Source organism: Anser anser (genome assembly GCF_964211835.1).
Source record: "Anser anser genome assembly, chromosome: 9".
In the NCBI taxonomy this organism is placed as follows: Eukaryota; Metazoa; Chordata; class Aves; order Anseriformes; family Anatidae; genus Anser; species Anser anser.
Window position 1 is genome coordinate 6,383,449 of NC_139729.1, and position 12,153 is coordinate 6,395,601.

Consider the following 12,153-nt stretch of genomic DNA (forward strand, 5'->3'; position numbering starts at 1 on the left):
CAGGGCTCCATTCCCCAGTCCCCACTGTCCCATTATCACAGACATCACATCCTTTGTCAAGGCCAGGCTTGGGACCCTTCCCACCAAAATTTTGCTATCCCTCTGTCCTGCCTTTAGGGCAATCCTGAGACGAAACAGGGACTAAAACACCCTCATAACAAAGCTCTTGCGATTCAAACTCCTCCTAAATTTCCTTTAGGTTCAGAATTATACATACACATATTAAACCCCCCAGCACACACACACGATTTAGACACCTCATGCAAACCAAACCTCATGCACCAAAGCTGCAGTCTCAGCAGGTGTCATTTTCCAATGAAAATGCTCCAATACATAATTTGGTAATTCCACTGGTATTCTTTGGGAATTATGACCGTTGTTGATCCTCCTAGTTTTGCTGCATTTTCTATTTTTTGGGCCAGCTTTTGTTCCTAGTGTTTTGTTATTATTATGGTCATTGCCAAGCCTGCCCGTTATCTGCTCATTAGAACTTCTGTGACAGAAAACATTCCTGCAAGAAACTAATTCTAGTACCTTTCAGTCTATTTTCAGGCTGAGTGAGTCTATAAACTCAGATTATTATTAAGCTGAGTTTGCAGGTGTGTTCGATAAACTCTGAATCTTGCTGTATTAAAGCAAAGGGAAATTCATCCATATAGTTTTAACTTTATACTTCGAAATCTGAACAAAAAATACATGACTCCAAACCCTCAGAAAAGCTTGCCTTCACTGGGATTCTTTGTCCGTACATAAAAGAGGAATCTATGGGCACAAGCAACACAGGGTTGTTCTGATGACTGTTACACAATGGAAACCCCTCTGGAATTCTCCACAGCAACTTCAAAATTCCCAAGAGCAGGCAAGCTGAAAACATACGTGCTTTTAGTTAATATTTCTAATAAAACCATTGAGTAGCTCAGTGAGTTTAACCTACAGTAAGCTCCAGCAAAGCAGAGTTTTTATATGCAATTTGAAAGCTGAGTTCCCTACTGAATAATTTTAGAGTTCTTATTCCACCACAGTTATGACTACAAAATATTAGCAACCTTAAGTAAATTACGAGAGCTTACATGAGAAAGGCCTTCCATCAGTTAACAGCCATGCCTCCAGGCTAACCAAAACAGACCTCATTAATAAAAAAAACAGGGACAAGTAAAGTTATTTACTAACATTTAAACTAAAAAAGAAGCTTAAATAATCATGGTTAAATGATTTACAGCATGCACATTTTTCTCAATTTATTATTACTAACAGCACTGAATATTGACTGTGATTTTACAGGACTGGAAAAAAATAAGCAAATTATCTACAACTTCCAACTAAATTTTAAGCACTCTAGGGCTTTGAATATAAATGACAATTTTATCATTGGCGTTGGAGATACAGAGACATAGTCTTTGTGCAGAGAGAGCCTGGCTCTACCCCAATCATGCCTTAATGAGAAGCTCATCTTTTCTTATTATGAAAGACACCAAAAAAATTTGGTTATTTAGGTCTCACATTGCTGCAAGAGGGGAAATTGCTGCTATTAGTTTATCGCTAGGTATCGCTGGAGTCCATGTCTCAGTTCCCAGGCTCTGGTCTCAAACCCAGAACCACCCTTCCCCTGACAGGCTTGTCTTATTCACTATGTGGTTAGAATTTCACCTGCAAAATACACATCAATACTGGTCTGAGTGCACTGCAGCATGCCAGAGCACAGCTCCAGAGCCCTGTGAGAGGGGAGCATCCCCAGCCGTCACAAATCGCTTGAATTTGGGAAGAAGCTGTTGACTCCACACAGAACCCCTCCAGTCTTTTGAGACAAGTGACAGGGGCAATTTCTCCAGGTAATGCCAAGCCCTTGGCCTGAGAGCACAGAATTGTTTTGCAGTGAGGCCTCAGCAGTGGAAAGCAAGGCTGTAACATGCTTTTGGCTTATCTGCCGACACCATTTCATTCTTTTCCACTTTGTTTTGCGAAGTTCTGCATCATATTGGTAGGGGAAGCAAGTCTGATGATATAAAACACAAGACACATACAAAAAAGATAAATTAAAATACCTTATGGTGTCAATATGATACAGCCCTCAGCCATTGGCCTGTGAGCACGTTTGAGCACCTGGGCATTCTGCTGTTAGCAAAAGGCATGACAGACAGAAATGCAGTGTGTGAGAGCATGCCCGGCAAGCACTGAGAAGCACCAAGGCTGAGGGGCCCAATAAGGACTGCAGAAACACACAGGCAAGGTATTTTGCCTTTCAGGAGGCAGGTGCACAAGAGGAAGAGGAAGAAAGGGGAAGTCCTGCCCTCAGCACACTAAGATGTTTCATGGATGTCTGTGTATTTGCTGCACTGCAGATACACTTACACATAATAAACCTGAATTCATTAATACTAAATATTTACGCTCAGCTTGTAACTGGTCCAACAAAGCAATTATGATACATCATGCTGACAGAGTATAAAAACATTAAAACTTGCATCAGCTGCACAATACAGTGTATCAATGCACTGTTAACAATAATGTTCCTAGTACAGTACATTTGCATGGGGACAATTCAGTGCTTTCTATTAAAGCAATGCAAAACCTAAAAGTTTTGCTGTTACATGTAACCTGACGTAAGACCCCGTTAATTGACAATAAGCTACATTCAAGGCCAGAAATGTAATTTCAAGTGCCCATTAAATCTAGCATTATTTGTCTGGAAACTCAGAGTGAGTTCCTGGACTTCGGTTGTAACACTTTCCTAGCCGCCTAACATTTTACAGATGTCATTCGTGGGGGACTTGGATATTACAGATGAGCTGGTAGCAACAGAACCTTCAGCCTCATGATGGAAGGTGAGGAGTGCCTCTCAGCCTATTGCCAGTCCACTGGAAACTCTTTGAAAAAGGAAGAAACAGTAGCAATAATTCCTCAGTTGGAATTGAAGAGCATAGCTGTCAAAAGCTGGACCTCAAACTGTAACGGTAACATTCAGCAACTTTCTCTCTTTCACAAACAACAGTCTTAAGAGGCTGACTGTGGCATTTTAAAAAGCAACACACTCACTGCGTATTCAACATTGAAGACATTGTCCATTGCGGTGGACTGCGTATGATTTCCAGGTCTGACAACACACTGGACTTGGAATCAAACTCTTATAAGCAGACATAGTAAAAGGTTCTGAAGTTACCAATAGCTACTTCAAAAGCCACATGGTTTAAGATGCAGTCCAAGTACACTGCAGGGAAACAAATGCAAGCTGATGACAGACAGAAGCTTTAAGGGAAGCAGCTCTGCAGCTTGGCACTGTGAATACATTGCTACAACATGACTTAGACAAGTCATGGGTGTCCCCTCATTCCATTTACTCTTCCCTTTGGATAACCCTGTATATAAATACATGGTGCCACTGGTAAAATGTTTGCTGCCAAGATAAATGGTAAAAGACATGGTATTAAATCAGCCATTTCCATGGACCAGATCCAAAGACACTAATCCTTTCATCAGGATTCAAACTGGCAATACTCCACAGAGGAGGACATTTGTTCTCTCTCTGGACTGGATATAAAACCCATCTGTTGAAGAGAGCAAACTCTTTTCTATTTTCAGTTCCATTATTGAATAAAGGGCTAAAACCACAACTGCCTTCTGTGCATCTCCAGAGTAACCAAGGTGGTGACGAATGCTACAGTGACACTACCTGGTTACAGGTTATAATGCTCGGGTCAGCTCAGATATAAGATTTCGTATTGAATTTTGTAAATCCCATCAGTGGAACAGGAGTATATGACATGTTTGATCTACATCAGAATCAAACACCCTTACCTGCTGTCTTTTGATACAGGCCCACCTTTGCACATGATTTGATAAAGGTCCTGAATTCACAAACAAATCCAAAGCTTGGGTTTAGATCTGCTGACATGGCTCTCATTGCTGGCATGGCAAAGGTATACTTCAAAAATTCTCTTTGTTTGCAGTGAGAAAATTAGGCCAGTGTTTTAGATACTGCATCATGCAACTGCTGACTTTTTTTGGTGACACTCATTTCCTCGCAATACTCTCATCTACAGCAAGCAGCCTTCCACAACAGAAATTGCCATTCTGATACAGAAAGACAATCTGGTGATTCAATGACATAAAATGAGAGTCAGGATTACTTCAGAAGAGTCAATCAGTGATCGTTTCCCTGAATTCCAGCTTTGCCATTTCATTTATTCTTGAGGCTAAGCCTGAGAACTTACATCCATGCTCAGATCAAATTGTATGTTGCTACTTTGGGCAACCACACACTGTAAATGTCATTGTACATATAAATCAATAAAGATGTCTTATGTATTTCTCTGCTCGATTCCTCTGCACCATGATGTTTACAAGATGGCCAAAGTCAAATCAGTATTTTCTCTGGAAGGAATGAAATCTGATCATTAACTTGAAAATTCTACTTCACCCTAAAACCATAGCATAAGGATATGATACTACCACTTCAAATAAAGGAGATGTAGGACTATTCCAATGATTCAAACAGAAATCCTAGTGACAGTTTACTTAGATTTAGAAGGAAGTCTTAGATGATATGTTAAATTAGCCTCTACAACGTATTCCAGGTAATTTAATTGCTATGAAGAAATTTTTCCAATTCTAATGTTGGCCATCTTATATCAATGTAATAAATGAAGAACCTCATACTGCAGATTCCTATATGTATAAGCAGAGTATTTTCACTGCAGAGTCTTTTCTATTAGCTTGTGCTTATGAATCATATAATGTCAAATCTGGTTCAGGTAGTTCAGTCCAAAAAATAATTCATTTTTTCTGTACATACTTGCTACATTGAGAAGGAAAACATTTGGATAACAACTGTGTTTTAAAAGTAGTTTTCTCTAGCTCAAAAATAAAGCAAGGCTCAATAAGCCGTGTTTTAGCAACTGCCCAAGGAGAAACCTGCTTTCTAGAAAAATAATTAAAAATACTGCTTAGCAGAAAGCAAACAACTATCTCCCTCCCAAAAAAAAATGGTGCTTTTTTGTACAAAATATACAAAGAAATACTTACCACTGACATCATGCATTGGTAGAACTCATAGTCATAAGATATAGTGTACAAAGCATGAAAACCCAAAACCCTTCAAACTGCCTATTCATAAGTTTTAGCTCAGAGAAGAGTCATAGAAATAGGGTAAAAGAACATTCTTTACTCCTTTTTCCAAGTCAAATAATCCCCATCTCTTCAGTTGTTCCTTACGCTGCTGTCTAGATAGACTTACCTTGTCAACAAAATGTCATAATATTTCTTCAAAGTACTTAAAAATAGTTTCTAAATGCATTCTTTTAGGATAGATTAAAGCACAGTAAGCCATGCCAGTGTCTTGGACAAATTATAACTAGCTTAAACCTGCCTAAATATTGATTCAACTGCTAGAATAAAATAGCTCTTTTGGGTAACCCTAATAAAGGATTTAAAATACTTCCTAAACATGTTTGATCTATTGGGCAAACACAACTGTGAAGGATCCATTCCAGTCTCCTAAGTAACACTTAGCATATTTTATAACTTTCTAGGGAAAACTTTCAGAAGTTCAGTAGTTTATTACATATTTATTATTGAAGTATACCCAGGGACCTAATTTAAACTTCCATCATGTGAGAAGAAATTAAGATTACTGTTCTTTCCCAAGCCTGTACTGTATTTGCCCTGGATCTGAGCAGCATGGATCCAAGTGTTTTGCACCAACAACGTCGTAAAGAATGCTGCTTCCAAGTTCAATAGCACCAGGATTTTACTCTCTGAATTAAAGCTGAATTTTGGCTTCCACTATGGGCTTCCCTCACTGCTGTAGCTTATTATAGAAAGTTACCAGTGAAATATTGCCTCAGCAGCGGAAAGAAACTGAGGAATAATGCTGCTCCTGGTACTGTTGGCTATACAGGCAAAAGCAGGGTGTGCCTTCACAGCAGCAATGCCAGCACTAGCAGATCAACCAGTAAGCTACAAACCAGATCCAGGCTGCTGGATTTTAAAGGCTTTCTAGTGCTCCTGTCTGGGGTCTCCATGTCAGGGTCAATCTGAAAAGCAATCTGAAAAGGCCCAGGGGTAGGCCAAAGCTGGTGATCCTGGCTTGAAGCATCCATGTTACTGCTGGCCAAGATAAAGATCGCATTAGTAGAGCACAACCCTGGCACAAAACTATTTATTCTGCTTCTGTGCTACCCCACAGAGCAGGCTTCACAGCACAGGTTTAAGAACAGCACATGAGGAGAAACAAACCACCTTCAATAACTACTAATCACCTCAGAGTTCCCATGATGGGTGCTATCATCATGGGGCCTTCCCACTGAAGGACTGTTAGCAATCAGTGCAAGGCTGAGCTCTTACCATTCTCCATCTAGATTGAATGCTGTTCCTCATCCCAGTTCCTCAAAATAAAGGGGTTCTGCCTTGGGATGAAAACCAAATTCAGCTGGTACTGTAAAGAGGCCATCTCCTCATGTCTGCTCCCACAGCAGAGAGAGCAAGCTGTAGTGCTTGTATCTGCCTTGTAAAGCCCGGCATACAAACATGAGGTTAGACAGTGTACTGCAGTGAATAGGGAGGGGATACATCTCTTATTTAGCCCACTCCAGCAGGGATGCAAGGAGGCTAGCTGGGAGAGATGACTCATTCAGCCTGCAAGTACAACCCACAGCCCTCACCTTGCCTTTGGACAAGTGAGGCCACCGCCTTCCAGTCCACGCAGCACAAGGCCCAGGAAAACCAGGCAGTGAGCAGCGTCCATGAGACAAGCCAAAAGACAGACTGGGCCTCTGAGGAATGACACAACTGCTTGCTCTCTTCAAGCGACTACATTTTTGCAAGTGAAAATGTTCTGCAGAAGGCGGGAGCTGATCAGGGAGCACAGTTCAGTGCAGCTTGGAAAAGGCAGGGAAAGGAACGGAGCAGAAGGGGCTGCAGAGGTGCACGAGTGTCTGGGAGAGGGGAGGGATGGATGGCATCCGTGTACTCTGTACTCCCTAGACTAGAAAGTTAATTTTGCTTTAGAACAAGAGGAAATACCTTTGGATCTATAACAGTCACTGAGTTTCTTTGTTGTGGCAATACAAGCTTTGAGACCAGCCTTCTGCCTCACCTGAAGTCCTCATGTAGCCTAGCCACTTTGTGGGAGAGTTTTGGGGTGATGAGATGAGCCACTTTAGGAGATGGTTCTAATTCAAAATGGGACTTTTGTGTCAGGAAATCAGGACTTTCCTAGCTCCTTCTCCTCAAACCGGTCTCCAGGGGAATGATATGCAATTACCAATTACCAACTTTCCAAACAGTAGAACAATTCCACTGTCCTTCCCAAAGCATCTCCCACTGCCCTGCGTATAACCTCAGGTAGTTAGGTAGATTCCCAGATTGGCAATTATCCAAGATTAGTCTTAAACCTCAAGGGAAAGAACAGTGATGGAGCTTTTAAAAGATTTTCATGTAATTCACAAAGACTTTATACCCCTCATTACAGTCATCTTAAATGTAGTAGAATTGACTGAGTTGGAGTTTCTGGAATGAAAGGAGATACAGCCTAAAGCATCCTGAACAGCCCTCTCCTGGTCATCTGCCCCATTTGCTACTCACACTCCTTGGGTGATAAATGTAATCTCTCCATTTATTGGATCATCATATTTTATCAAACACAAATGTATGTGTCACTGTACATCTGTGCACTCTCTAGATGGCCTCTCCAGGTTGTGCTAATGAGGCTGCAACACAACAGAACAAGGCTCAAGTCCCCAAAAAGCAAAACTAATGATAAGGAAGGCTGACACTGGGAATCAGATTTCTCTGGGTACTTATTCAGGAAATGTATGGAAAAGAAATGGTTCATTTCTTCAGAAGAGCTCTCTAGTTTAATTCTCAGCTATACAGCAGTGCGGTTTCTATTCTTACTTGACTAAGGAGATCCTGGGGTGAGCACCCCCCAAGAACATGGCTGAGGTAGCAGTGGCTGGTGGCCAGGACTCCTGGGATGGTGGGAGGACACCTCTGCTGTGCACCCATTCACCCTGGCCTGCCACTGGCTCGGATCTGGCTCAGCTTAGGGCTAAACATTGCCAAATCTTCCCAGACAGCAAGATTCAAAGCGAAGCATTCATGCCAGACACCTAACACACTGCTCTGTTACAGCAGCCCTGTTAAAGTCCCTGCTATTGCTTTTCAACTGCAGGCACCCTCAGCGGGCCCATGGGGGACCCAACTCGTCCTACAGACCATCAAGAAGTGAGAACCCAGAGCTAGCCACAATCCCAGGAAACCAGCTCCTGATAGCGGCTGAATTCTGAATTCAAAACCCTCAAAAAGAATTGTTTATGAACTATTTAGTAACTCAAGAATTAGCTATGGAATTATCCAAACAGTTATAAGAAATTTATAAATATAAGGATAAAATCATAAGCCCCCTTAAGAAATTTATAAAGGAGAAAAAAAACGTCAATTATTCGCTGTAAATAATGTTTTCTATTTTAGTTTCTACTTATGTAACTGCAAAAATAAACTATGTACAACCCTGTTGTTTTAGCATAACTGCATTTGAATTTAACTCTTAAAATCAGCTGTTTTTTTTATTTATTTTTTTTTAATCTTTGTGCTTATTAAATATGCGTGGACCCTAGCAAGAGTAGCCTACAGCAAAGGAAGTGTGGACTGGAGGAATTGCAGAAGTGCCTCTGGAGATCCTGGAGAGATCACCAAGAGTCACTGAGAAATTAGTCAGGATTCAGAAATTCCCATTTACCAAAGACAAGAGCCTGCAAGCTCACTCAACGTGCCCTATTTCAAATCTAAACGAGGTTCAGATACAAAGCTAAACTTTATCTCTGTTGTAAAGACAGTGAGAGGAGTGCTAGATCCAAACCCATCTGATGTCTTGTAAAATCTAGTTCTGGGGTCCAACTGTAAGGAGGTTATTCTAGAAAACTCCCGGGACAGAAATACAAAGCTGAGGCAGCATTACAGGATGGAATGTTTTGATGAACAGAGAGACTGAGAAAATGGATGGAGAACAGCTGAGGCATTACATCAAGAAGTAGCTGAGCTGCATTTAATAAACATACAGAGAACTGATTTCAAAGGGAGAGAGAATAGTAAAATGAACTTCATGGGGAAACCCAAAAGGATCTGGATACCTTTGAATGCGTGTGACTCAGTATCACTCATTGTTCCCATCAACTGTAATACTTTGGCCCTATGAATTTCAGCTAATATAAAAATTGGTCAGTTAATTATCCATATTCACATGTAAAATAGATAATAGCATACAGTTATTTTCAGAGTACAGTGAAACCTGTTTCTCGAATTGTATAGCTTCTAAAACTGATATGCTTTTGATATGCAGCAGGAAATATGTGAACTTATTATGTCAGCTTTTACTTAAAACAATTTAAAGTTTGAAATTTTTTCTTACTTGTTAAGCTAATAGCATACAATAACCATAAGAACAAGTCATAAAGTTATCATCTTATTTGAATGGATATCATACTAGAGTCAATGAAATTATTCCAGATTTACACAGTCACTGTGAGGAAGATCAAGCCCACAGTGTATAAACATTAAAAAGAAATCTAATTAGGATCAAGTATTTTTGACAATTTTATTTCCAGATAATTAGCACTGATGTTTTAGTGCTAGGACCTGACTGTGCTGTGTTCCGCAATAAAGAATGATTCATACCTATATTCAAATAAATAATTCAGCAAAGAAAGATGCATAGAAGTGCTTTTGTTTATAGCGCTGTCAAAACGAAACGCTTGGAAAAAAATGTTAATCGCCACGCACTTTTAACAGGTTGAGACTAGACTAAGTGCTATTTACAGAGAATCAGAGAGCCACCCTGCAGACTCAGGATAATGAGTCACCAGAGCAGGTTTCTTGCAATCTGGCAAGTAAGGGCCAATTTCTGGGGTGTGTGTTCAGCCTCCCACATCTGTAACAGGAGCAGCGCTTCTCCAGGTACAACTGGGAGGCTGCGGCTGCAGCAGGATGGTTAAGTGACACCCTAGGTGGCTGCCTTTCTCCAGGCCTTAAAGAGACTGAAGGGGGCTGCTGGTAATGAGAGGAAGAATCCTGCCCCAGATCCTGCAGAGCAGTATGGTTTTGTGCTTGCACAACCTGGTGCCCAAAGGCAGAGCCCAGCTCCAGGACCGTGCTCCACCCTGGGGCTTCTGCGCAGGGCAGAGAGCTGTCCAGGTATCACATACCGGCCGTATGAACGCAAGGGTGCACCAAAGCTGCAGTTACAAGCCTGAGGAAATGGGACCACAGCACTTGGAAATCTGCATTGCCGTGTGTAAAGTCTTCTGTACACACGCAGAACAGTAAAGGCTGCATGTACAAGCCTCAGTATTTAATGTAGAATCTGTAGATGAAGCTACCCAGAAATACACTAACCGCTAAGAAAGGCTTCATGTCTAAAACCCAGAAATATATTGGCAGTTGTAAGCACAGAAACCCAAAGCATTCTCGTGTGCAAAACAATTACTTTATCCAAGGTGATTTTAACAAAGAAATTATCTCTAGGCAATAGTGCTATCAGAAACAGCACACAGTGAAAACAGAACATCAGAACAGTGTCCGTGAGATTGCTGCAAAGGAGAGGACATTCCTAAACTTACATGATGTTCAGGATTTGGAAGATCTCCATACCTCTCTCTGCTTCACCACATACTGCCTGAGCCGCCATTTACATCATCCTTCATAGAAATAAGCCTCAGCTGTGATTCATCCTTTGGAGGCCCCTGTCCTTCCTCAGCAGGTGCCCAGGAAATCCAAACATGTAGCTCTAGTGATTCAAACCATGGGCCTGAATTGGGATGAATCCAAGTTTTTGCCCCATTTCAGAGCTAGGGAACATAGAGATCCGTACACTGTGGATCAGAAGATGCAGAGGTGCTACAATAGGCAACATGTAGCTATTTAAGATAAACCAAGAAGAGGTGCCGTCATCTGTTCGGTACATTAACAAAATCAATTCAACGTGTAAGTAGCAGCAACTGAAAAAACAGACCTGTATTTTTTCTTCAAATTTCAATCAATGTGTATAAAACATCCAAATGAGGATAAGCAATTTTAGTATCTTATTTTGTTCCTCTGGCAGTGGCAAAGCACTGACTTCAGCCGGAGTAACATTCCTATACACGAGCACCTTGTAAAGGATGTTTCTCTTCCTGTGTCTCAGCCCTCCTTTGGGCCAGACCCGCCACTGTTGCAGGCCAGCAAAACTTCACAGCACGCAAGGAACGATGCTGACTTACAGCAACCAAGGATCTCTGCTTTGTCAAGTATGAGGAGGGAAAAGGGGAATTTATTAGTGTAGTTATTTTAAAAGGCCAATTACAATTTTATTAGAGGAAAAGCTTCAGCAATTTCAGTTATTTACAGTTTAACAACCATGCTACAAATTAAATTTATATGGATCATTTTTTTCAAAAAATAATTAACACTAAAACCAATAAAAATGAATTTAGTGTTGATCAAGACAGTTTGGAGTAGACTGGTGGTATTTTTCATTTGGTGAATTCTTTATTATTACCACTTTAATGCCCTGAGCTTAGACATTCTGCTTCCTTTCACCATATGTCACTTGTATTCTGCTCATCTGGATACACGCGTGGGAAGGAGCGGGACTGATGTATATTGGAAAAGTTAACTCAGTCAATTAATTAAAGCCTGTATTTTTACGTAACTAGCATTCATGAAGTGGGAAATAAAAAATTAATTCTAAAGCAGTAATAAAGAATCAACAGCATTAATTAGCCCTTTAATAATGAGTGACAGTAATAACCCAGGAAGAAAAAAATCCATTTCAACTCTAGTAAATAAAAGCTGATGCAATGGCTCGCAGTTCAGGTTAACTCACAGTAGCAGTACTGAGGACAACAACATCTCTGCTGAGGTCCCAGCCCAAGTACTGGATCTGCACAGTGACTTTTCTGTTGGAGGGCAGTACTCAGCTTGATCTTACCCCCAGGTGGCTGACACAACTAGCCTGACTCCAGCATCACACCAGTTTAACACAGCAACATTTCAGTAGTATAATTCACTCTATGAAACCGCCTTGATTCACACTGATAGCTGGGCAGGTGAAAAACCAGGCCACAAGAACAATTCCAGAAGTGAGGTCGCTTTCTCTGGAGACAGAAACACGCACACCTCCCA

At 41.0% G+C, this 12,153-nt stretch overlaps 1 protein-coding gene across 9 annotated transcripts in view; it reads right to left on the minus strand.

The window, feature by feature from the left end:
- NYAP2 (neuronal tyrosine-phosphorylated phosphoinositide-3-kinase adaptor 2) overlaps positions 1-12,153 on the minus strand; it is a 166,047-nt gene that overhangs the window by 89,342 nt on the left and 64,552 nt on the right. Inside the window, exon 1 of one of the 9 annotated variants that reach the window (XM_083847823.1) lies at positions 3,793-12,140. The exons of the other annotated variants lie outside the window; for them this stretch is intronic. Coding sequence (XP_083703949.1) covers positions 3,793-3,827 — 35 coding nt within the window. The 5' untranslated portion in view covers positions 3,828-12,140. Of the gene's footprint in view, positions 1-3,792; positions 12,141-12,153 lie in introns of those variants that run through there. 9 annotated transcript variants of the gene reach the window in all.